At 43.2% G+C, this 27,619-nt stretch overlaps 1 protein-coding gene across 5 annotated transcripts in view; it reads right to left on the bottom strand.

Annotated features, from left to right (window-relative positions):
• LOC142755152 (uncharacterized) overlaps positions 1–26,800 on the bottom strand; it is a 35,331-nt gene extending 8,531 nt beyond the window's left edge. For 3 of the 5 annotated variants that reach the window (XM_075860432.1, XM_075860435.1, XM_075860436.1), the window contains exons 1-9: positions 26,724–26,800; positions 13,191–13,319; positions 10,323–10,541; positions 9,067–9,157; positions 8,881–8,957; positions 7,224–7,334; positions 5,899–5,958; positions 4,290–4,446; positions 1,672–1,870 (exon numbers count right to left, since the gene is read on the bottom strand). In XM_075860432.1, the coding sequence (XP_075716547.1) occupies positions 1,672–1,870; positions 4,290–4,446; positions 5,899–5,958; positions 7,224–7,334; positions 8,881–8,957; positions 9,067–9,157; positions 10,323–10,541; positions 13,191–13,316 (1,040 nt within the window). In that variant the 5' untranslated portion in view covers positions 13,317–13,319; positions 26,724–26,800. The other 2 variants (XM_075860433.1, XM_075860434.1) reach the window with 2 other exon arrangements.
• Positions 26,801–27,619: the final 819 nt, after the last annotated feature.

Genomic DNA, 27,619 nt, shown 5'->3' with positions numbered 1-27,619 from the left:
CCTGTCGGAACGAAACGCCATTTTTCACATTGAACTCAATGGGCAGATGTTTGGAGCCGTTCAGTCCCTGTATTTCCAGCCATTTTTTGGGCCGTAAATGGCCCAAAAAACGGCTGAAAATACGAGGGCTGAACGACTCCAAATACCTGCCTATTGATTTCTATGGGAAAATCGGCGTTCCTTTCCCACGGGGCATTTATTTACTAAACATTTATTTTAAAAAAAACAGCACGTAAGAAAGGAGTGCATGTCACTACTTGAGCCGTTTTTTAGAGCCGTTTTTCATTGTGTCAATAGAAAAACAACTCCAAAAACGGCCGTAAAAAATGCCTGATGCTTTAAAAACAGCTGAAAATCAGAGGCTGTTTTTCCTTGAAAAGAGCTCCGTATTTTACAGCCGTTTTTCGTAAAAGCCTGAGGGTATGTTCACATGACCTATTTTCAGCCGTTTTTTGGGCCCTAAATGCCTCGAAAAATGGCTAAAAATGCGGGGGCTTAATGCCTCCAAACATCTGCCCATTGATTTAAAAAAACGGAGTTCCATTCCCACGGGGATTTTTTTATGCGGTCATTTTTATAAACGGCCTCGTAAATAAACACCTCGTAAAAACAAGTGCATGTCACATCTTGAGCTGTTTTTGGAGCCGTTTTTGGACTCAATAGAAAAACAGCTCCAAAAACGGCCGTAAAAAACACAGCTAAAAACGGCTGAAAATAGCCCGTGTGAACATACCCTTAACCGTTTTTGAAGCTGTTTTTCATTGTGTCAATAGAAAAACAGCTCCAAAAAACGCCTCAAAAACGTTTTCAGCTTCAAAAACGGCTGAAAATCTCTGAAAACAGCTCTGTAATTTTCAGCCGTTTTTGACTCTGCGTGTGAACATACCCTCATCCTTCCCTAAAAGCAATATTTCTAGGGATAAACACCTTGTAATATGGCATCTGATTCAGCATGCCACAATTCTTACAGGATCCGACAGAAGAAAAAGCCTCTGTATGAAATTAAAGGCAAATGGAGGTACAGTAGGGAAGCCTATGGATGCTGTACTAAAGGGGTTTTCCACGTTCTAATGACCTATCCACCGGATAGGCAATCAGTATATGATCGGTGTGGGTCTGACACCCGGACCCTGCTGATCCGGCTGCCTCCGGGCAACAGATGCTTTGTACGGTATGCAGTAGTTGGAGCCAGAAGCAGATGGCTTCTGACCTGCATAGTGGCCGTTTGCCGGAACAGCGGCTCTGCTCCTATTCATTTCAATAGCTGCCTGCTATTCTTTGACCGGACCCATCTGCTTCCGGCAATATCGTCTGATGCCCGGAGGCAGCCACAGCAGCTGTTCGGTGGGGGTCCGGGTGACGGACCCGCACCGATCATACACTGATGACCTAGCCGGTGGATAGGTCAACAGTTTTCAGAATATGGAAAACCCCTTTAAGTCTCTATACAACTTGGAGAATGTAGGGAACAGCAATACTGCCGTGTGCATGAGGCCTAACTAATAAAAGTTATCTTTTTTAACTGCTCATGGGCCTAAGAAATCTGGTATAATAAGGCAAATTTGTTGGAAATACAGATTAACAGTGCAATAATAAGGCAAAAATAACTACAATAAATAATTACAACACTATAAAATTTTATACAACGTGGCAAATGTCCTCCCAGCTCACCGCGTAACAGCTGTAGTAACTCTTTGATACTCTACGCTGTTTTTGTCTTTGGGCAGAAGGAGGGCAGCCATTCCCCCTGTAGCCAAGGCTCCTCTTCGATGACATGTTTGCACTAACAAATCCATGTAACTTTTTAGAAAATGTTTCTCCATGTTCACATACTTGCTGCGATCTGGCAACAAAAATTCTGGCCGATGGCCTAAAATTTTAGTGGGAAAGTACGAAATAATAAATGTAAAATGATGTATCTCACAACAAAATACATTGCTCAACATTATATATGAAGTCTGTATATCTTAAGATTTGTAACAATAATTCTGATTCTGAAGGTTTTACATACAACAGAAGGACCACGTCTAGGCCTTACATAAGGAATTTGTGCGGCAACATTCTGGTGCAGTATTTACATTACTGTTTGTCTTTGAGCTTTGGCTACCGGCCGTAACAAAAAGTGAAGAGTAAGCTGCCCATTTACAGTACATACATTTCATCAGATCCCCATTTATTTATTTGGGGTCTAGTCTAATGTGTATGGGAGTCAACAGATGTTGGGGAAAATGGGGATCAGGCATGTTGGATTCGGCATGAATGAAGTGTCTGGCAGCGGCTTGTCTCCGTCTCCCCATGAAAAAGCAAGCACACAGCCAAGCGTATTTATGGGGAGGTTTGAGTAGATAACTGTGCGGAACGACGGTTTGGCCAACAGCTTTCTTGTGTTTATGGCCAGCTTAACACCAACTGTAAAATCCAAAGTGAAATTTATTGACTATTTTAGTATAACCAGCAGGCAGTAACGGGCATATTTGCTGTGTAGTCATTTTTACTTTGTGCACACAGTACCCAACATATACAGTATATAAGAACTAGTGCACAGGAAAACAGTGGTGAGTCATTTGACAATCAATAAACGGTCTGCTTTTATTTTTTTACAACCTGAACTCTAAAAAACCTGAAAAGGTAAAGTAACATTTTTCTTTACTGTATTTATACTAGGTTTTATACATGTTTACCTCTTGTGCATTGGTAGATATATAAACGATGACAATACCAATGTCATAACTATTGAAGTTTAAGCCATCAAACAATTTGCGCTAGACCCTATTAGGGCACTGCTGTATGTCGCTTTCTTGCCCTTTTTGCTCCTTTAATCCTAATATTTCAAGAAGGAGGTAAAAAGAGAAAGAAGACAGCGCATGAGGCTGTGACAGTGTCTTCCAGTTACACAAGTGAGAAATTATGTTTTTAGTTTTATCTTAATCACATTAAGGCGAGGGCTACACCTAGACTTTTTCTAGCGTTGCTGATTGATTTAAACTCTTGAGTGACAGCTGCAGTCCACAAGATTGCATACAACTAAGGCCCCATGCACACGACCGTGTTTTTGCGTCCGCAATTCCCCTGCAAATCCACGGGAGAATTGCGGACCCATTCATTTCTATGGGCCCATACACACTATCCGTGTTTTCACGGGTCCCCGCATATCCGCAAATCCGTGCCGCAGAAACTCAGGACATGTCTTATTACGGGCCGCAAATTCGATGCGGACATGCCAATAGAAGTCAATGGGCCCGTGGAAATTGCGGATACACCTCCGTGTGTCATCCGCAGTTTGCGGATTTGCGGAAATGTTGCTAGGCGACGACCGGGAATGAGTTATGTTGTCATCCTGTTTTACCTAGGCTTTTTTTTTTTTCATCCGCATTTTGCGGATTACATACGGATGAACTGCGGATGACATTTCACGGAACACGGTCCTGGAATTTGCGGACCAGAAAAACACTACGGTCGTGTGCATGAGGCCTAAATGTATTCATTTGGACTGCAGCTGAAGTTCAATAGTTAAAGGGAGTCTTTCACCAGAAATTGACCTAACAAACTAGCAATAAAATAAGTGTAGGCTCACCTGAATCTAACGTTTTTGTTCCTTTTTCACATCCTCCTTTGCAGAGAAAATAACTTTATTCAATATATGCGAATTAGCTTTTTGGACCAACAAGGGCGTCACCGTTGCTCCAAACCGCTCTGGCTTCTAGCACCAGTCCACCCCTCCCTCTCTTCTTTCTTTGGAGCCAGGCAGCGTAAAAGACGAGTTCACGCCTGACCCCGTAAACTCCTGAACGCATGCGCGCCTCTACTTCATAATCGGTGCAAGTACATCCTTGACTTTTTCCACTGGTGTAATCGGCTGTACTGTGCATGCGCCGATTACGTCAGGCTACACCTGGAAGAGACGGACCCCGTCATCGCAGAGCAGAAGAGGGTGTCGTCTGACTTAATCAGCTCATGTGCAGTACAGCGCGCACACGTTCAGGAGAATACGAGGTCAGGCGTGAACTCGGCTTTTACACTGTCTGGCACTGTCAATCAAAGAAAGAAGGGAGGGGGTGTGGACTGGGAATAGAATTCAGGGCACTTTGTAGCAACGGTGACGCCCTTGTTGCTCCAAAAAGCTAATTTGCATATATTGAATAAAGATATTTTCTCTGCAAAGGAGGCACTCATGTGAAAAAGGTAATAAACTTTGTAGATTCAGATGAGCTGGTGACTGACTCCCTTTAAAATGAATCTGTAGCACTACAAAAAGTCTAAGTGGAACCCTGGCCTGATTCTCAACGTACCAAACTTGTTGACAAAGGAGGCTGAGTAATCCCAAATGCCACAGTTCAAACCAGCAGAGTGGTCCTTCAGCTCATAGAGGATTTCTTCCATCTCAAATGATGCCAGCACACTTTCAATCAGCACCGTGGCTTTAATGCTTCTAAGTGGTAGACCTAACTATGGGGTTAATGAATAAACATACTGTCAATTGTCATTTTAGTTGCCAGTACCAACATATTTTCCATAAATAGCAATGTATCTGCACATTTAACCATTAAAGTACTCAAACCTCACATATATACTGGTCCTTCTCAATTAATTAGAATATCATCAAAAAGTTAATTTATTTCAGTAATTCAATTCAAAAAGTGAAACTCATATATTATATAGATTCATTACACACAGAGTGATCTATTTCATTTTTTTCTTTTAATGTTGATGATTATGGCTAACAGTTAATGAAAACCCAAAATTTAGTGTCTCAGAAAATTTGAATATTATATAAGCCCAATTTCAAAAATGATTTTTATTACCGAAATGTAGGTCTACTGAAAAGTATGTATAGTATATGCCCTCAATACTTGGTCGGGGCTCCTTTTGCATGAATTACTGCATCGATGCGGCGTGGCATGGAGGCGATCAGCCTGTGGCACTGCTGAGGTGTTATGGAAGCCCAGGTTGCTTTGATAGTGGCCTTCAGCTCGTCTGCATTGTTGGATCTGGTGTCTCATCTTCCTCTTGACAATACCCTATAAATTCTCTATGGGGTTTAGGTCAGGCAAGTTTGCTGGCCAATCAAGCGCAGTGATACTGTGGTTATTAATCCAGGTATTGATACTTTTGGCAGTGTGGGCAGGTGCCAAGTACTGCTGGAAAATGAAGTCAGCATCTCCACAAAGCCTGTCAGCAGAGGGAAGCATGAAGTGCTCGAAAATGTCCTGGTAGACGCTGCGTTGACTCTGGATTTGATATAACACAGTGGACCAACACCAGCAGATGACATGGCTCCCCAAACCATCACTGACTGTGGAAACTTCACACTGGACAATTTGGATTGATGCCTCGCCACTCTTCCTCCAGACTCTGGGACCGAGATTTCCAAATAAAATACAAAATTTACTTTCATCTGAAAACAGGACTTTGGACCAGTGAGGAACAGTTTTGGTCCACTGAGTTATATCAAGTCCAGAGTCAACGCAGTCGTCTACCAGGAAATTTTCGAGCACTTCATGCTTCCCTCTGCTTTTTGAAGATATTCGATTTTATTGAGAAGGACTAGTATATAATTGAATTGAAATGTACAAATGATGAAGTAAAACGGTTATACTAATGTAGGCTAGAAATTAGCATATCTGTCAAAACATTTAGTACAGTCACAAAGATTGCAATATCATTTTAGTTGGCCGTGTATTAGGTAAATGCTTGAACTTATCTTTTCCGCTTAACACCCTTAACCGAGGAACAACTTGATGTAGGGGACAAGGTCTACATCAACATTGTAATGTGCATTTCAATTCACACCATAATGTGTGTGAAGATCTCAGACTGACTTTAGATGCAATATAAGAATGTGATGCTGTGTTATGAGAATGTGTCCATAACGTAATTCTCCCAAATTCACAAGATCACCTTTTCTTCTGTCCAGACAAATATCTGATTCCAGAGTCTGGCTTCTAGAAAGCTCTCTACCTGAAAGAAAAGTATAAAAATATATTTTCACTTCACAGAAATGCAAACTTCAATTTGGTTGATTAAAATGGGAACTTCATCCACATCATCTTAGGGTTCATGTACACGGCCATATTACTGCTCCGTTTTCTATGTTGGACTGCCATAGAGGACCATGAGGGCTCTACTGTACCTCTGTATGCCTCTGATTTCATACAGTGATGTCAGGGAATTCCACAGAGTTCCAGTGCAGAGCCGATACTAGCGCTCTGCCCGGGACTCCGCTCTGTGGAAGACCCTGACAGACTGTCCATATGTTGACAGCGATGTCAGGGAATTCCAGAGTCTCGGAGCATAGCCTATACTAGCGGCTCTGTATCCCGCGGGCCGCAGAAGACAGCCCCAGGGGCCGCATGTGGCCCGTGGCCCGCGTGCTTGAGATCCCTGGTCTAGACCCTGCCCGATAGATGATAATCCAAAATCCATGTGTGGCTCCTACTTCCATTATTGGAACACAAGCATTACCATAATATAGATTTCAGGCCTCAGAAAAGGAACAGCACATATTCTTCCTTCTCTTTGTGCAACACATCTAACAATGATGTTGTTGTTGGAGACCTAGTGGCAGTAAGTAGAGGATCACCGACTTGTTTTCAGCGAGTAATGGGCCACCCAAAATTAACCATTAGTTTAAGCTTAGGTTACTAAAAGAAAAGTTTAATTGAGTGTTCCTGAGATGAACAACCATTGTGTGAACTGAACTAAAAAGAGACTGTTTCCAAGAACGACCAACACAATTTTGAAAACTGCTATGTATATAAACAATAGATAAATAACAGTAATCGGTAAAAAAATATACAAACTGTAAAATATTTGTAAGGATTCTCAATGTTTTACGTAAATTTTATTGCATAATATTGTAAAAAGTGCTTTAAAGGGTTTTTCTCGGACATAAACATTAATCACCTTTTCTTATGTTTAATCAGCGGTTGTCCGACACCCAGAACCCCCACGGTTAAGAAGAATGAAGGGGCTGTGTCTGGTAATGCAGCTTAATTCCATTCACTTGAATAGCACGAAGATGTAGTACCAGGAGGAGCCGCTTGTTTGGATGAACTGCTGTGTCTGTGTAGACAGTGAAGGGTCCACAACGCTCAGTTCATTCTGCTTATGGAGGGGACCCTGGATTGGACCTCCCAGATCAAACATAAGGATAAGGCATCAATGTTTAAGTCCCGGAAAACCCATTTAAGTATTTTGACAGGAAGAATAAGAATTTAACCTACCTTTGATAAATAGAAAAAGGGCCCACATTCACTTTGATAAAGTCTTCTTCCCGTGTGGTACATGAGTAGTCCAAAATCAAAGAGGGGGCCTGGGATCTCTCTGCCATTTATCTGTGATGAGAACTATAGGTTACTGTATATCACCCTGTATAAAGTCTACATTTAGACAGTATGAGGGGACTTTTTGGAAGACTGGCGTTTCATAAGTCAGTCTTGATAGAAAACAAGCTAGCGTAAGATGCAACAAATGTATTAAAGGCTGTGTACACCTTCAAAAGTGATATATATATATTTATATTTATTTCACTGAACCCGTCAGTCCCGGGGACCTGGCGGGTACAGGATTCAACAACGATACACATGCTCTGTATACAGTATACAAGGCAGCTGTATCTCAAAAAGTAAAAATAATTTTTGATAAGTACTAATTTGAAAGTTGCAACAAACACGCTGACTAACATTTTTGTAAAAAAATAAATAAAATCAGCCTCTTAATAAATTAGTTGCATCTTCCATGCGCCACAGAGTGACATCTATTTATGCCAGTTTCTTGCAAAAATTATAGTAAATGCGTCAGGCCGCAGATTGCACCTTTTTGCTATGCTCTGCCCACTCTTCCCCCCCCCCAAAAAAAGTGCAGAGAGCAGCAGAACTGGCTCAAAAGTCAACATTTTTGCACCTTTTGAGCCATTTGACAGTTTTCTATTCTAGAAAACTGGTGTAGAAAAGTTGTTAAATGTCCCCCCTGTTTAGTCTGTATTGGGTTGTCCTGTTTTGTCTTCTAAACCATTATAAAGGGCATATAGATTGCTGAGAGCCCCTGTAACTTACCTCCTCACCTTCATCATTAGCAATACAAGTATCTCTGTAAATTCTAAAGAAAACAGGCTGGCCTCAAGTTCTCTTTGGAGAATATAAATACATATTTACATCTTGCATATTTTACCATTTCAAATTTTTCAAGGTTTAAAAAATAAACATTTCTCACATAACCCAATAAGTGATATTAGGCAGTTCTCTATATGGCCAGGCGCAGCTGCCCGGAGGCAACATCATCTGATGGCCAGGGTTTCTGTAGAGCGATCACAATCTGGTGAAATCACACGCAATCGTTGTATGTGGATATAATTAACATCCATATATAAATTTAGTACTAGATGGAATTTCAGGAAACCCCTAAAAGCTTTTCATGCCAAATATCACCAGAACCCTACGTATTATAGTAATATATATCTAGTTTGGGTTGTTCCTCAAGAAAGCATTGCATTTAAAGGGGTTGTCTAAGAGTTAACATCACCACACCTGTCCATGGGTTGTGTCTGGTATTGTAGCTCGGCTCCATTGGAGTGAATGAGTCTGAGCTGCAATACCACACACAACCTGTGGGCAGGTGTGGCACTATTTTTTGGGAAAAAAAGCAGCCACATGTTTCTAACCCTGTACAACACCGTTACGTGTCTGTCGTTTCCCTTCTCTTGCCAAGGACAAGTATCCACATATGGTGGTTCATTGTGTTGCATTGTAGCTAACAATAGATGTAGTATCTTTTTTAATTCACAATGATTATTAAATGCATTCAGCAACATCACACCACGGGTAAACTTTAGTGCAGAACACATCTAGGGCTGTATTGGGGACAATAATTGTGATATATTACCATCATATTGTGCTCTACCATATTCCAAGCCCTTGGTCTGAGCATTAACACAGGGGCCCCAGAGATTGGAGGTAAACCTGCAGATAAAAAGACTGCTAGTAAAATATATATATACAAAAAAAATCCTGCATTATCATCTTGATTTATTTTACTGCTGCAGCTTTATGTGCATTTTATCTTTATTACCTGGTATCTTGCCATGAACAACTTGGTAGACATTGAAAATCCCTTTGATCTGATTGCAGAATGTTGGACAGTTACCATCATCAAAATCCACCTAAATGGTCAAAAATGACTTATAAGTGGAGCATAAGGCAGCAGAAAATACATATAGGAATCATGCTGTACATCTATTGTATGTGTGGTCAATAAATATACTGTAAGTAGTAAGTACATCTGTCTCGTAAAGACTTTTTGTAGTAAGGCTGAGTTCAGACGGAGCAGATACGCTGCGTAAAGTTACACTGCGTATCCGCCCCGGTGGGCGCAGGGAATTCCGGTTGAAAAAGGTGGTGACTGGCTGCAGCTGTTACATGGGATGAAACGTCATCCCAGGAGGCTGGCCTGGAGGAAGAAACACAATCATCTGGGTAAGTATGAGATTTTTTTTTCTTTTCTGAGATGTGTTTTTTGTGGTGGAATCGCTGCGATTCTGCTGCAAAAAAACGCAACAATTGTCATTTGTTGCGGGTTTTACCCCCCCCCATTGAATTCAATGGGGAATACCCGCAAAAAAACAAGCAGCGTTTAGGCAAATACAATTGACATGCTGTGAAATAAAATTCTGCACCGCATGTCAATTTCTGAGCGTTTTTTCAGCTCAGTATTTATGCAGCGTGTGGATGAGATTTGTTCTATCTCATCCACTTTGCTGCTACTGTATTTACTGCTGATTTTCCACAACTAATTCCATTGCGGATAATCCGCAGTATTTACGCAACGTGTGAACTGACCCTAAGGCTTTTTTCTATAGAGTAACCAGAATATTAACAAGCGATTTCAAGAGATTTTGAAGCAACTTTCAGATTTCTCTATGGAGTAATTTACTGTGTGTTCACATCAGCGTTAGGGTTCCGTTGATGGGTTCACTCAGACCTTTCTGTCGGAGGAACCCCTCAACGGAAAGGCAAACAGAAACCATAGCTTCCGTTTGCATTACCATTGATTTCAATGGTAATTCTTCTGTTGCAAATGGTTTCCGTTTGTCTCAGTTCCGTAAGGTTTCCGTTTTGATAGCGGAAATAAGAGAGCAATCGACTGCGCTATTGATTCTGCCAAAAAAAACGGAAACCTTATGGAACGGAGACAAAACGGAAATCATTTGCAAACCTAACGCTGATATCGTAAAAAATGTTAGCAATGCATTAGATACAACTGGTTTGGAGAAGTGTTTGGAGGTCCAGAAGCCGCTATGTCATGTCGATAAGATGTATATGTTATACCTGTATTCCTTGAGCAGAGGACAATAACGCTCTATGAAAACGTTCTGTTTGGTACGGTGCTGTATCTCCAATATCCACATGTCTATTCTGCAGTCTGCCGGGAACAGCTGCTACTCTCCAGTTTGTGTCATTTCTAATATGCACAGTTTCCAATGAAAAATCAGGATAGCTATTAGTTAAGTCAAGCTCAACTTTTCGTGCGGTTCGATTCCACAAAATCTGTAAACATATAACGAAAAATGTACAATCTAGAGAAATCTTTGCCTTGTGAGTAGAGGCATAAAATGAAGTTCCTGGGCCAATTGTAAAATCTGTAAGGGTATGTTCACACGACTTATTTTCGGACATAAACGGCTGAAAAGTCAGAAGCAGAACGCCATCTGCCCATTGATTTCAATGGGAAAAACGGCGTTCTGTTCCAACAGGCCGTTTTTTTACGCGGCCGTTTTGAAAAAGTGAAAAAGAAGTGCATGTTTTGTAGCCATTTTTCATTGACTATAGAAAAACAGCTCCAAAAACAGCCGTGAAAAACGCGAGTTAAATGACTTAAAACACTTAAAATCAGGAGCTGTTTTCCCTTGAAAACAGCTCCGTATTTTCAGAAGTTTTTTGCTAAGCGTGTGAACATAGTTTAACAGGGCCCTGCGTCTGCCATATGCCCCCTCAGGCACCAGGGCACGCGTGTGACTGGTTCCTCTGTACCCCCTATAGCGACACCTCTGTGAGTCCTACGTGTTGAAAGGCAAGCAGATGTATGTGAATTATCTACAGTATGTAAAAGATGAAAACATCACTAATGCTGCATACATACATGACTTGTCCATAAACATGCACGCTCAGATCTGCAGATTCTGTGTGTGTATTTCATTAGGAGGGGGATTCAATAGGAGGGAACAAAAGTTCAAGGGACGGTCAGGCTACCACCCTACACATTACATTGTCAAACGATTTGGCTGACGTATAACTGTATGGTCAGCTTTAATAATAGCTAAGTAACAGAACTTGAGTCGTCAGTTTAGGCGCCCTTCACAGCTTGCTATTGCCTTCCATAGAAAGGATATGTCTGGAGGACTCCCGATGTATATCTCCGACGGAAGGCTGCAACTTATCACACTGTATAGGCATCCAGTGGGATACGTCGCTCGTACCCCTCGGACAGAGCGCTACCTGATGCTCTACCCCAGGACTCTGGCACTGGGGAAGCTACTGATATAAATGTCCATATATGGACTGTGATGTCAGAAGCTTGTCCAGGTCCAAAATATGTGGGCAGAGCGCTTCCAATGCTCTATCCGTGGACTCAGGCACTGGGAAGCTCCTGACATCACTGTCTATATATAGAAAACAAAGAGAAAGACATGAGTTATATACTATATTGGTTTAAATGCCCCAGGCATTGAAAAGTTCAAACTTTATTGGACAAATAACAAAAATAAAAAATGATAAAATCAAGGATTCAAATCGGACAACTGTATATGAGCTACACATAGGACAATAACACATTTAAATGGCAAAAAAATAAGCTCTAATACAAGGGGCTATATAGCCGTATCTAAAGTAGCTATAATGGCAATGTGCTATATCAACAAGAAGAAGGGTTTGCAGGAGTAGTCCACACAGCAAATAGTAACAGAAACAGAGTATATACTAAGATAATGTCTGTGGAGGAAATAGTGGTTTGAAAAAATGCTGTGTAGCACTCGAGCAGTCAAATCAATAGGGCGCCAGTAAACATACTTGACGCTTCGAAGTCTCAAGAGGGAAAAGTTCCCAAACTACAAAAGTGATACAAGTTTTTGAGAACATGAATATATGACTAACCCATATCGCTCCAAGTGTCCAGTGGCTCCAAGGTAAGGAAACCCCGACGTGCGTTTCGCGTGGATGGCTTTATCAAGGGGCGTTTTGATACATATTCATTGCACCGTTTTAAATACAATACGTGATTGATCAGATGGTGCTCCCAGCACCAATAGGATCCTGACTCGAGTAAAAGTGCGTGTCAGACGGAAACATCGCGAGAACGACGTATCGGACCGCCGAGACCCGACTGCGCATACGCGGCTCCGGAAACCGCGCTCGCGCAGAAGTGTACAATCAGCTGCACGAACGAAGACCCAGGATGAGACGTCCAGCATGCAGGACACGAACCCGGTAATACAAACGAGGGAAATTTGAAAGAATAGTAATTTACTTTGTATGGATCAGAAGTTTTTGTACAACACAAAACTTCTAAGATAAAAAGGTACTTGATATAAACAGACCAATATCCTCCACAGACATCCAGACATCCAATCATAAAAATGCCCATATTTCTGTAATACAATGGGTGTTAGGAAATATCAAATCCAATTATTGCCACAGTATAGTAAATATGCATTATATTAGAAAAAATATACATATCATGTGTTTATAAAAATGTGAATGTGAGTAATAAAATTATAAATTGTGTAAAAATAATAAAAAATATATTCTCTTTGTTTTCAATATATGGTGGAGTTTCTATTTTCAATACTGGGGAGGTTATTATCTACACTGTTGGTGACCTAGCCCTCTTTACTGATCGTCCTGTGAGACATGTGTTGATGTTACTGTCTATATATAGCCAGTGATGTCAGGAGCATCCCGACTTATACGTTTAACGTATACCTGTGACAGATGCCATACAGTGGCATCTGTCAAACATAGGCTCCCATGTTAAAGAACTTATACCATGCTGTATACTTTTTTTGCGGAATTCCTCAGGACGGATGTTACAATGTGCAGTGAGAGGTTTATTACCCCATTTATATTTTAGCATAAACACTTTATATATTGAATTACAGATATGAGTACATATGTGGTAGTAACATTGACAAAATTGCTCACCTTGTCAACATCATTATTGAATGCAGAAGTGAGCTCAACGAGAAAATGGATCGCATCAGGAGTAAGTAGTGCATTAAACTCTTCTTCCAGCCCAAATGGAGGGTCGCTTAGTTCCACGTTATCCATTACCTATCAAACAGTTTGTACTATTGAGGCTACAACAGCTTTCTATATAAGAATTTAGTGATATTAGTCTCAGTGACATGTCAGAAGACGTGTAATGGTGAAACTTTAGCAGGTGAGGAGTGCAGTACTTATCCCCCACTGTATCACTTACCTAAAGCAATGTCCAAGAGCAGGTGTATGGGCAGCACAGTAGAACAAAAACCTCCAGGGCATAAGGGTGGAAGCCTCCAAGGATCCGACTTGTAAATCCCCATGGTATACAAATGTGAGGAGAAAGAGGCAACACTCCAAAAATAGAACGTTTATTCACCCATCAGTGACAAAGGCTGCATTGAGCAGCTGAAACGTGGCACCTTTTTCACTGATGGGTGAATAAACTTTCTATTTTTTGAACCTTGGAGTGCTGCCTCATTCTCCTCACATTTATTTACTTACCTAAAGCAGATTTTAATGATTCACAACAAAACTTAATGGTATAGCAGTACGTATAGAAAGGCGATACCTTTGAGTCATTCATCATTTCCTCTTCAGGAACCAAGACTGGAAAATGTATGTTTGTTTAGGATAATTTGAGTTATACTCACACATGCTGACAACCTATTCTCTATTGTAAGGGTATGTGCACACGTAGTGTTTTCAGCCGTTTTCTGGCCTGCAAACGTCCCGAAAAACGTCTGAAAAATCGGAAGCAGAACACCTACAAACGTATGGCCATTGATTTCAATGGGAAATACTGTGTTCTGTTCCGACGGGGCGTTTTTTTATGCCTCATTTTTGGAAAAACACAGTTTTTGGAGCAGTTTTTCATTGACTCTATAGAAAAACAAAAAAAGCTGCGAAAAACGCGAGTTTGCTTAAAAAACGCCTGAAAATCAGGAGCTGTTGTCCCTTGAAAGCAGCTCCGTATTGTCAAATGTTTTTGATTTTGTGTGTGCACATACCCTAAAAGGTAACTCAAACTTGGTTAATACCCATGCCTAGGGTAGAAAGATTCTATTTCTTGGAGTCTGTCATCAGTTTTGACCCAACAAACTGCTGACAGCGCTAGATAGGTCATGTGGAAACGAGTTTAAACATACCTGTGTTGATGTTCATAGTAGTAAAATATGTTTTAATCTGTCATGCACTATGATGCCAAGTGTATGCTTTGCGTATCTCTTTTTTAATCAATAATTTTTTATTGAACATTTTCCAATTTTTTCAACATATAACAACAATAATGAAAAGCATCAAACAAGTCCATTACAAACGGACATCAAAGGATGAAAGCTAGACTTGCATGACAGAACAAAATAAAGACCAGATATCAATCTGTTCATGACCAAACGAAAATAAGTCTACAGAGTAAGCATAAATCATCGCAATCCGAGTGAATACAGTGGGCTTATACGCTTAATGATCCTTATACGCTATCATCCATTCATGAGAGCATGTACTATTAACATGTGCGATTATTTCCTGTAAGGAGGGGATTGTAGTGCTTTTCCAATATCTAGTTATTACTAACTTAGTCGCGAGAAATAAATGGGCCGATATGATTTTATATTCTGATGGTATGGAATTAATGTGAAGAAATAATAATGCTAAAGCTGGAGGAGTAACAGGTTTCCCTACAAGCGTAGATAATAAATTGAAGGAAGAATTCCAGAGGTCCGTGAGTAATGGACATTTCCACAAAATGTGAAAAAGGGTGCCTCTGCACCCACAATTCCTCCAGCAAAGGTAGGATGAATTAGAAACATGTGTTGGAGTCAGTCTGGTGTATAATAGCATCTGAGTACTGTTTTCATGATCGACTCATAGTGAAGTGTACATCTAAAATTTTTAGCCATAAAGGCAAAAGCGGTTGTCCAACTAGAAGCAGAGTAGACTTGTGCGAGCTCCCTCTCCCAAGCCAAGAACCGAGAAGTTTTCTCAAATTTAGCCTTAGATGCCAATATATCATATAAAGGATGTATGCCTTTATTGTGGGTAACAGATTGACACCATAGGTGAAGTATATCCGAATTCGCCAGGACTGTGAAAGGGTGATCGGATTGTAAAAGGTGTCTAATGCAAAGTTATTTGTAAAATTCCCTATGGGGAATGCCATATCTAGTATGAAGGTAAGAAAATTGGAATAAGAAATTGCAATTGGCTCAAACCCCCATTTTTCCAAATTCAAAGATCTAAGTCTGGGAGAAGAAGCTCGAGAGACTCTATAGGAGCACAAGTAAGTAGCGAGATTGAAGACTGTGAACTTAGCAAATGAAACTGTTTCCAATTCTGTATAGAAACTGACAAAAAGTACGGAAGAGAAATAGGCGGTGAGCAGGGTGCTAGATTCGTTATTAACAAAGCTTTTAAATTGTGTTGTGGCGCTAGGGAAGTTTCAATATGAACCCAATGTGGTGAAGTATCTCCCCTCCACCAGTATTTTAACTGTGAGATCTGCATAGCTAAATAATAATGATGTAAGTTTGGTAAGCCCAGGCCTCCAACCTTCTTACCCTTGTTCAGTACTTTAGCTGCTATACGGGGTTTACCTTTTTTCCAGATGTAGGAATTAAGTAATTTATTGGCCTTGGTAAAGAAAGGGGAAGGTCGAGCTATCGATATTGTGCGAAATAAATACAATAATTAAGGAAGTACCAACATTTTAAACTCTGCTATTCTGCCTATCCATGATACTTCATGGGACTCTAGACTAGACATATCCTTACCCATTATCGCCAGCATAGGGAGATAATTCGCCTGATACAGATTGGTAGTCTTGGAGGTGATATTAATCGCTAAATACTTAATTTGGCCACTTTGCCAATCTAGAGAGAATGATTCTGTAATGACCTCAAGTCTACTGCAGAGCAGTGTATAGGCAAGGCCTGCGATTTACCCCAATTTACTTTTTATTGAGACAGAGCGCTAAATTTCTCTATGAGGTCAAAAGCCGCCCCCAATGATAGAACCGGGTTCCCCACTGTCAGTATTATATCATCTGCATATAAAGAGATGCAATGGGAGCGATCTCCGATCTTAATACCTTGTATCTCAGGATGTCCTCTAATGGCTTGTGCCAGCGGTTCTATAGAAAGGGCAAAAATTAAGGGGGATGGCGGGCAGCCTTGTCTGGTCCCATAAGTTATTAAGAACTCATCTGAGACTGTCCCATTTACAAACACTCGCGCTGAGGGAGAAGCATATAGGGCCTTAATGGCCTGTACAATAGAACCCCCAAATCCCATCTCCTCCAGGACCGAGAAGACAAATGACCAATTCACACGGTCAAATGCCTTCTCGGCATCCAACGTTACCACAACAGCAGAATTGTTACTAGCTATCAAATGGTCTACTATATTAAGGATTCTCCGAGTATTATCCGGGGCCTGTCGATCCTTTACGAAGCCCGCTTGATCGTGGTGCACAAGGGAAGGTATAATAGGTGTCAGGCGCTTTGCCAACATTTTTGCAAAGAGTTTCAGGTCAGAATTAAGGAGGGATATAGGTCGGAAGTTTTGAGGTAATTCCGGTGATTTGCCTGGTTTAGGGAGAGTTATTATGACAGCATTTAACATTTCTATAGGGAAAGAACCCTGTGCGATGGCATGTTGTAAGGTATTATATAGATGAGGCAAAAGGGGCTCCTCAAAAGTCTTGTAATATAATCCTGAAAGACCGTCAGGGCCAGGTGCTTTATGTATCGGAAGAGATCTAATCGTCTCGGATATTTCCGATTCCGTAAGGGGAATATTTAAAGCATTTAATTGATCCGGCGATAATTTTGGGAGGTCTAAAGTAGTTAAGAAATCTTTAACTGACTGATGAAGGGCTTGTGCGTCTAAAGGAGAAGGTTGTAAGTTGTAGAGGGAGTTAGAATATTCCATGAATTTATTAGCTATATCTCTAGGGGCATACAGTTTAGTGGGTGCGGGAGAATTAACAAGGAAGGGGATTTTACTTTTTACTGCCCTCTTCTTTAATCTCTGAGCCAAAAGTTTGCCCGCTTTATTGTCTTGACAGTAATATTGCGCTTTGACAGATCTTAGGTTTTTCTCATTAAGCAATCTTTAAGTTGAATACGAAGAATCCGGAGTTTCTCTGTTAGCCAAAGAAACATCGGATTTATTGATAGCTTCCAAAATCCGCAACTGGGCGATTACCTCATCGAATTTACGTTCCCTTTCCTTTTTAGCTCTATATCCCCATTTAATAAAGAGCCCTCTTACGTACTTTGTGAGCGTTCCACAAAATAAACGGATCTTGTACAGAGTTAACATTTAAAAGGAAATATTCTTCAATACCCCTGCGTATTTCGTCTCTATACCTAGGATCAGACATAAGGTAAGTATTATTCCTCCACAAACATTGAGAGGAAATTCTGTGTGATTCATTCACCTTCAATTGTAGAACTTGTTACCTTCTGTAAGAGGGATCTATCAGTGAAAAAAACAACGATTCTGGAGTAGGATTTGTGCACTGGGGAGAAATAAGTGTAATCGCGTTCTGAGTCGTGTTGTATCCGCCACACATCATACATGGCAGTCTCATGTAGAATTTGGGTCAGGGAGTGGGATCTATACGTGGCTGTGGAATTAAGCAGAGGGTCATGTATAGTATTGAAATCCCCGCACATCACCAACTCTCCTCTTCTTACTGTATTTATCTTGGCAAAGAGTTTATGGAGAAAACGGAGCTGATGTGTATTCGGCACATACACCACCACTACTGTAAGGACAGTTTTGTTAAATTCACCTACTTGAATAAGAAATCTTCCACATGGATCACTTAAGGATGTTAGAGGGTTAAACGCTACCGTGTTTTTAATGGCTAAGAGCACACCTCTTTGTTTTTTAGTATGAGTGGACAAAACAACCCTAAAGAACTAGGGATGTTTGATTCTCCTGGCTTGACTCGGCTCGTTCACCACTCTAGTTGCTCACGGTGTTGCCGTGGGCAACTGCCCCTTTCCCTTGCTTGTATTCCCTTGTATGTTTGTTGTGTTTGTCGTGCACTTACTGAGCGCAGGGACCGCCGCCCAGTTGTACCCCGTCGCCTAGGGCGGGTCGTTGCAAGTAGGCAGGGACAGAGTGGCGGGTAGACTAGGGCTCACTTGTCCGTTTCCCTACCCCCCGTCAATACATAATCACAAGCCCATACCTAGTCTACCCTGGTCCCTGACACCACTATGGACCCCCGTGAGACCCTGGCTCAGCAAATGCAGGGTCTTTCCCTACAGGTCCAGGCCCTGGCTCAGAGGGTCAACCAGCCTGATGCTACCTTGGTAGTTCCCCTCACCTCACCTCTTGAACCCCACCTCAAATTGCCCGACCGGTTCTCAGGGGACCGGAGGGCTTTTCTCTCCTTTCGGGAGAGTTGTAGGCTTTACTTTCGTTGAAAGCCTCATTCCTCAGGTTCTGAGAGCCAGCGGGTGGGTATAATTATGTCCCGGCTCCAGGAAGGGCCCCAAGAGTGGGCCTTCTCCTTGGCTCCTGACGCCCCTGAACTTTCCTCCGTTGATTGTTTCTTTTCTGCTCTCGGACTTATTTATGACGAGACTGACAGGACTGCCTTTGCTGAGAGTCAGCTGGTGACCTGCCCTGAAAGACCTGCTAGTTAGCTATCCCTCTTCTGACTCCCTAGACCAGGTTATGGCTTTAGCGGTACGACTTGACCGACGTCTCAGGGAACGACAACGTGAACGTTTATGTGTTTTCTCCTCCGACTCCCCCATGATGCCTCCCGAAGTTCCGTTGCTTCGTTCCTCCCCAAAAGACTCAGAGATACCTATGCAACTCGGGGCCTCCGTGTCCCCCCAACAACGTAGAGAATTCCGCAGGAAGAATTGTCTCTGCTTCTACTGTGGGGATGACAAGCATCAAGTAAACAACTGTCCTAAGCGTAAGAATGCAGCCAGAGAACTTCCGCGCCTAAGTGATCATCGGGGAGGTCACTTGGGCGCACAGGTATTTCCCGTAAATAGGAAACGTACTAAGATCTTGCTTCCCTTTCAGGTCTCTTTTGGTGGTAGGTCTGCTACCGGCAGTGCCTTCGTGGATTCAGGGTCCTCTACTAATATCATGTCTGTGGAATTTGCTATGTCTCTTGCTATGCCTCTGATTGATTTGCCTAAACCTGTCCCGGTAGTGGGTATCGACTCCACTCCTCTTGCTAATGGTTATTTTACACAGCATACCCCTGTTTTTGAACTCCTTGTTGGCTCCATGCATTTGGAGCAGTGCTCTGTACTGTTGATGCAGGGATTATCGTACGATTTGGTTCTAGGCCTTCCCTGGTTGCAGTTGCATAATCCCACGTTTGACTGGAATACTGGGGAGCTAACCAAATGGGGTAATGAATGTTTTACGTCATGTTTTTCTGTTAATTCTATTTCTCCCCCTGAGGAGGCGAACACGCTACCCGAGTTTGTTCAGGACTTCGCTGATGTTTTCTCTAAGGAGGCCTCCGAAGTGTTACCTCCTCATAGAGAATACGATTGCGCTATCGAATTGGTACCAGGAGCTAAGCTTCCTAAGGGTAGGATATTTAATCTTTCTTGTCCCGAACGTGAAGCCATGAGAGAGTATATCCAGGAATGCCTGGCCAAGGGTTACATTCGTCCCTCTTCTTCTCCGGTAGGTGCTGGCTTCTTCTTCGTAGGGAAGAAGGATGGTGGTCTTAGGCCATGCATTGACTACCGTAGCCTGAATAAGGTCACGGTAAGGAACCAGTATCCCCTTCCTTTGATTCCTGATCTCTTCAATCAGGTTCAGGGGCCCAATGGTTCTCTAAGTTGGATCTACGGGGGGCGTATAACCTTATCCGCATCAAAGAGGGGGATGAGTGGAAGACTGCGTTTAACACGCCCGAAGGCCATTTCGAATACCTCGTCATGCCCTTTGGGTTGTGTAATGCCCCTGCGGTCTTCCAGAATTTCATAAATGAGATTTTGAGAAATTAGCTGGGGATATTTCTTGTAGTGTACCTTGATGACATACTGGTGTTTTCCAAGGACTGGTCCTCCCACATTGAGCATGTCAGGAAGGTGCTCCAGGTCCTTCGGGAAAACAAACTGTTTGCCAAAACCGAAAAATGTGTGTTTGGGGTACAGGAAATACCATTTTTGGGTCAAATCCTCACTCCTCATGAATTCCGCATGGACCCCGCCAAGGTTCAGGCTGTGGCGGAATGGGTCCAACCTGCCTCCCTGAAGGCGTTACAGTGTTTTTTGGGGTTCGCTAATTATTACAGGAGATTTATTGCTAACTTCTCGGTCATCGCTAAGCCTCTTACGGACCTCACTCGCAAAGGAGCTGATCTCCTCCACTGGCCTCCTGAGGCTGTCCAGGCTTTTGAGGTCCTTAAGAAGTGCTTTATCTCGGCCCCGGTGCTGGTTCAGCCCAACCAAATGGAGCCATTTATCGTGGAAGTTGACGCATCTGAGGTGGGAGTGGGGGCTGTCTTGTCCCAGGGTACCAGGTCCCTCACCCATCTCCGCCCCTGTGCCTACTTCTCCAGGAAGTTTTCGCCAACTGAGAGTAACTATGATATTGGCAACCGCGAACTCTTAGCCATTAAATGGGCATTTGAAGAGTGGCGCCACTTCCTGGAGGGGGCTAGGCACCAGGTAACGGTCCTTACCGACCACAAGAATCTGGTTTTCTTATAATCTGCCCGGAGGCTAAACCCGAGACAAGCTCGATGGGCGTTATTTTTTACCAGATTCAATTTTTTGGTTACCTATAGGGCTGGGTCTAAAAATGTTAAGGCTGATGCACTGTCGCATAGCTTCATGGCCAGCCCTCCTTCGGAGGAAGATCCTGCTTGTATTTTGCCTCCAGGTATAATCATTTCCTCAATCGATTCTGATTTAGTCTCTGAAATTGCTGCTGATCAAGGTTCAGCTCCCGGGAACCTTCCTGAGAACAAGCTGTTTGTTCCCCTGTAATTCCGGCTAAGGGTACTTAGGGAAAATCATGACTCCGCACTATCTGGTCATCCAGGCATCCTGGGTACCAAACACCTCATTACCAGAAATTATTGGTGGCCTGGGTTGCCTAAAGACGTTAAGGCCTACGTCGCCGCTTGTGAGGTTTGTGCTAGGTCCAAGACTCCCAGGTCCCGACCAGCGGGCTTACTGCGTTCGTTGTCCATTCCCCAGAGACCTTGGACACATATCTCCATGGATTTTATCACCGATTTGCCTCCATCCCAAGGCAAGTCGGTGGTGTGGGTGGTGGTAGACCGCTTCAGTAAGATGTGCCACTTTGTGTCCCTCAAGAAACTACCCAACGCCAAGACGTTGGCTACCTTGTTTGTCAAACACATCCTGCGTCTCCATGGGGTCCCTGTCAATATTGTTTCGGACAGAGGGGTACAATTTGTTTCATTGTTTTGGAGAGCCTTCTGTAGGAAGTTGGAGATTGATCTGTCCTTCTCCTCTGCCTTCCATCCTGAAACCAATGGCCAAACTGAGAGGACTAATCAATCTCTAGAACAATATTTAAGGTGTTTTATCTCTGACTGTCAATATGATTGGGTCTCATTCATTCCCCTCGCCGAATTTTCCCTTAATAACCGGGTCAGTAACTCGTCAGGGGTCTCCCCCTTTTTCTGTAATTTTGGGTTTAATCCACGGTTCTCCTCCGTTTCACCTGGTAGTTCCAACAATCCCGAGGTAGAGGTCGTTCATCGGGAACTGTGCACAGTCTGGGCCCAGGTTCAGAAGAACCTAGAGGCATCCCAGAGCGTACAAAAAACTCAGGCTGATAGAAAACGTTCTGCTAACCCCCTGTTTATGGTCGGGGATCTGGTGTGGTTGTCGTCTAGGAACTTGCGTCTCAAGGTTCCGTCCAAGAAGTTTGCTCCCCGGTTTATTGGGCCGTATAAGGTCATTGAGGTCCTCAATCCTGTCTCCTTCCGGCTGGAGTTACCCCCGTCTTTTCGTATACACGACGTGTTTCATGCCTCCCTCCTTAAATGCTGCTCCCCGTCCTTGGCTCCCTCGAGGAGACCTCCTGTTCCCGTCCTCACCCCTGAGGGGGTGGAATTCGAGGTGGCCAAGATTGTGGACAGCAAGATGGTCCAAGGCTCCCTCCAGTACCTGGTCCATTGGAGAGGATACGGGCCCGAGGAGAGGACTTGGGTACCCGCCCGGGATGTTCACGCTGGGGTATTGGTCAGGAGGTTCCACCTGCGTTTCCCCAGTAAGCCAGGTCCACTTAGAAAGGGTCCGGTGGCCCCTCATAAAAGGGGGGGTACTGTAAAGGATCTGCCAGGCACAGCTTCGGGGTTAACTCCCATAATTAATCAGTCAGCACCTGAATCTACATCCCTGAGACTGACTCCAGCTTCCACCACTCAGGCTGGCAGGCTTAGGAGTGGGAGAGCCTATCGCAACCTGGCCAGACTCAGCTAGCTCCCGCCCTCGGTCTATTTAAGCCTGCCCTTCCTGTCCCTCGGTGCTTGTGATTCTTTTCGTGTGGTTTCCTGGCCCAGCTACAGCTCCTTCTATTTTGATCCTGCTCCATACAGACCCTTGCTTACTGACTACTCTTCTGCTCTTCATTTGGTACCTCGCACACTCCTGGCTTGATTCGGCTCGTTCACCACTCTGGTTGCTCACGGTGTTGCCGTGGGCAACTGCCCCTTTCCCTTGCTTTGTTTCCCTTGTATGTTTGTTGTGTTTGTCGTGCACTTACTGAGCGCAGGGACCGCCGCCCAGTTGTACCCCGTCGCCTAGGGCGGGTCGTTGCAAGTAGGCAGGGACAGAGTGGCGGGTAGACTAGGGCTCACTTGTCCGTTTCCCTACCCCCCGTCAATACAGCTGTAGAAAAAAACGAGGGATAGTCACTTAGGGCTTGTTACCCAAAGACATGACCGAACTCCCTGAGGCACTCACTGCTTCGTATAGCAGCTCTTCAACGATTGTTCCTTCGACGAGGCATTACCACTTGCCATTCAGATGCCAAACGATTTGAACCAGCAGGACCAACATCTGTGATGTCTGGAAGCGGAAGATTCAGCAGCTGAAGAAACTTTTTCCCTTCTAACACTGAAGAAATTATGTCAAGGGATCCATCATGGCGGATTAAAAGTTTCACCGGAAAACCCCATCTGTATGCGATATTATGATCTCTCAAAATAGATAGCTACTTGCGCAGACGTAGTGTAACCATAGAGAGATCTGCAAACAATTAAACATGTTGATATGGAGATGGCAGATTCCCTAGTGACCTTGCAGAGGCCATCAATGCCTCCTTAATATGATAAAAATGAATGCGAGTGAGCACATCTCTTGGCAGTGTATCCGGAAGGTGGTTAGATCGAGGCACCCTGTGTGCCCTGTCAAAGATGACATCTGCCATAGAGCATGTGGGCAAAACAGCCCTGATGAGGTCTTGAATGTAGGCTGTAAGCTCTTTCGATGGGACATCTTCAGATATGCCACAGATTTTTACATTATTCCGCCTTGAGCGGTCTTCAAGATCAATAACTTTAGCCTGCAGGCTAGCGATCTCAGCAACCATAGCATTCTGCGTATCCGTGAGGTGATTATGTGCGTCAGCAAAGTCCCCCAATTTATTTTCCACGTGATGTATCCTGTGTCCTAGGCCCTGCAGTGTAGCATTGACAGGAGCTAACAACACTGTGAATTCTTTTTGCATGGAGATGCTGAACGCCATCAGCATCTCCTTCATCAAAGAACCTGTTGCAATACTATCAGTTGTCGGTATGTCTAGAAATGCTGTCTCTACCAACGATGGTAAGGGAAGCAGCAGCATGATCGCTTACCTCCGAATCCTGAGGAGTCTGGTGGTGAAACTTAGGCCTCTGCTTCACAGGACTCACTGAGGGAGAAGATGGCGACAGCCGCATGGAGCTTTTGGCGCCCAGAGGATACGAGACGCCCATTGCAAGCGGGCTGTATTTGGAACCCGAAACCATCCCCGATCTGTCAGGCCGAAGGCGATCTGTCTCTCCTACTCGACAAGCAGGACGAGAGTGGAGAAGCTGGTTTCCCGGGACTCGAGGTAGGTGACTGGGAAGTAGTACTGTAGGCCCCATCATCCCCGTCGTGGTCTTTATCGAAGTAAAATTCGAGCTTGCCTTGCTGTTTAAAACTTCTCTTGGCTCTGGTCATCATCAGCAAGTTTGTCAGCGTCTTCCAGTGTCCAAGTCAGAGGATTTGAAGAGCTGTGCTGGTACAATAGCTGCTATAGTGCCGGAGCTAGAGATTCAAGCGGCCATGTCTCTCTGCTGCCAAGCCACGCCGCCATGCTTTGCGTTTCTTAACCAGTGAAGTGTTCTGAGCTTTTGGCAGTAAATCCTCCTACCCTGCTCAAGAGTGATGGTTGTAGCAGTCCCTGGATAGCATGTTGTATGATGCAGGGTACCTCTACAGCCGTCACTCAAGAGCGAAGTGGAGGGGTTTCTGAGGGTTTAATGCCAAAAGTTCAGGACAATTCACTGGTTAAGGAACGCCAAGTGGACACTCGGCATCACGGTGCATAACGAATTAACTTTACTGACAGGACATTTAATTTCTTAAGGAACGCCAAGAAGACACTTGGTATCATGGAGCATGGTGGATTAAAACTTATTTTACTCAGTTATGCTACTACTATGAACGTTAAAATACGTATGTGTGAGCTGGTTTCGACGTCACCTATCTAGCGCTGTCGGCAGTTTTGGATGGCCAAAACTCTCTGTTTAAAGTAACACTGATACACTGGGTTGCGCCTAGTACTGGGATTGAGAGGGTGTTGCATGACATTGGGATTCTCTCTGTGGTTTTTATTGAATCCCTGTGTCATGCACCACACATCAGGCCTTGCACGAGGCAAAACACAGAGTATCATTTTTCCCTGGAGAGTTCCTTTAATACACAATTCATTCTAAAATTAGAACAATTTCCAGCACAAGGAGCAAGGGTAACATTGTCAAGCATTTTCTTAAGGACTCTTGTTATGGCCACGGTCGCGGACCGCCTGCATCACTTACCCTCCAGCGACCGCAGACCAGTGGATTCTAGCCGTTTTCTCCCTCTGACACACACTACTCGCTCCCCCTGCTGTGACTCCTGGGGTGCGCGTGCGCGCACCTGCAACTTAGTCCCTGTCCAATCCCTACAAACCTGGGACTTTCAAACTGACTCTGCCCACTTCCACCTTGTCTGAGTGTTGTTGTGTCTTCCCATGTTCATTTGCAAATGGTCCCTTAGTTATATCCCGTAATTGTGTTTGTTCCAGTGCGAAGTCTAGTATCGGAGTCAAGTTCATCCTCTGTGCCAAGTGTCATCTGTGCCAAGTGTCTGCCATGCCAAGTATCTGCCACGCCAAGTGTCTGCCAAATCATCTATACAGGTACTCCTGTCCAAAGACTTTCTTTGACTCTTTTTTGGCCAGCTGCTCCTCTCCTAGTGGGTCCACATACCCCACAACCGTGACAACTCTTTCCCTTCTTCCTTGCACATGTATGGATTCCAGATTTTGATGATAAAATGTATTACCTATGATACTCTTAACTACAGAAAGAAGAATCCAACACCTATCTAGATAAAGTGGAGAGGTAAAATATTTTAAGAAAATATATGCACTTGCCCAAACGGGCACAATTAACCCCTCACTGCCACAATAAAATATAACTTTTAATATTGTTTATCTAATAATTGTGTTGGCATATGTGATGTTCGACAAATGAATTAAGAATACTTGCTGCTCAAACTGATGAGTGACATTTCTGTATTTATGTTTCTGTTGGCTTCACAGCAACCTAAATGATTCATGGGCTAACCAGAATCTATTGTTCGTTAATATACATCCAGTAATAATGATACATTTATAGCGATTTTAATAAATGGCGATTGCGGTAAATAGCCCAGATTCTACATCCAATTTAATTGAATCACTAGCCGAGCTGGTGGCCAACAGTATCGGCAATTCACAGAGCAGCACGTAATTAAAATTAAACTGTGCCCCCCACAGATATGTTTCGCCAATACATTGGTGTCTTCAGTAGAAAACGAGACACTTGATTTAAGGTATTTCAATTTATATTTTATTAGCCGGAAAACCCCTTTAAAGCTTTCTAACATTCAAGATTTTAGGCCAAACCCACCAAATAAATTTTGACAAATGCAAAAAAGTCTGCGTTCAAATGGGACATAGTTCTGCAATGTATGTTAACATCATGAGATATTAGTCACAAATACCCAAAGCAATACACTTATGAGGCAGAGAACTATTATTTACTCAGAAAAGGGGGCACGCCATTAATAAACTTGACTTATCTGTTTATTCTACAGGAAAAACTTGAGTTCTCTAAAAATACTGCCGTGATTCCGGTTTACCCCAGGTCTGAATCATAGTCTGTGCTGCTATCAGTAAAACCATATTGTACAGGTTATAAAGTAATTATCAGGTAGATACTCACTCAATTTCCTGAGGAAACACTTGTAGTGTGTCTGGTGTTATTTCAGTGGTCGGAAGAGTAAGACTGTGCAGTGTAAGTACGTCCTATCAATATTTAACAGTATTGTCCTCAGACTTTGATCTATGACCTCAAACATTGTACTGGATTAGTTATAATATGTGAGCACTGAGGGTAAGTTTATGAAGACTGTATTCAGCTAAGCAGGTAAAGAGTTACTGTACCATGCTTTGTATCCTCCAACATGGTGCTCACCTGTTGGGGCAAGCAGGGCACGTTGTACCGAACACTACGGGTTATATGGGGAAAAGTATTAACTATGAGCAGTGAAATAATTCAACCTTGCAATGTGTTCATGTTCGGATTCCAAACCCATCTCCCAAATAGAATATTTCCAACGGCATCATAACATCCCCTCTTCTACATTTTTCCACTATCTCCAAATTAGACATCACATGCAACAAACTTTTGGTTCCACTCGGGTCACTACACCTACAAGCTTTGAAAAACTGTGTCGCCATACTACCACTACTAAAGGGCTCATATCCGCTATTTACACAATACTGCTATCCCCGGATGACTCCCCTCCACCTGGGCATAGATATATGTTAAAGTGGGAGACCCTGTTGAATAAATCCATCCCTTCCTCGTTGTGGCAGATCATCAGCAGCTAAAACTTCCCTTTGTACTACATATAAAGAAAATCAATATAAAATTCTTATGTTTTAGTACCATACCCCTGCCCTCTTGCATGGCTTCAATCCGGGTATCCCATCGGATTGTTGGCGATGTAGAGACCAGAGGGGAGACCTGTTCCATATCTTTTGGAGCTGCTCCCTGGTGCAACAGTTTTGGCTGGAGGTTAAGAATATGGTGGTAGCGGTGTTGCAGCAGGATAT

This window comes from Rhinoderma darwinii, chromosome 1 (assembly GCF_050947455.1).
Source record: "Rhinoderma darwinii isolate aRhiDar2 chromosome 1, aRhiDar2.hap1, whole genome shotgun sequence".
NCBI classification, from domain to species: Eukaryota; Metazoa; Chordata; class Amphibia; order Anura; family Rhinodermatidae; genus Rhinoderma; species Rhinoderma darwinii.
The sequence above is the reverse complement of the archived record's forward strand: the minus strand, read 5'-3'. Positions and strand labels throughout refer to the sequence as shown.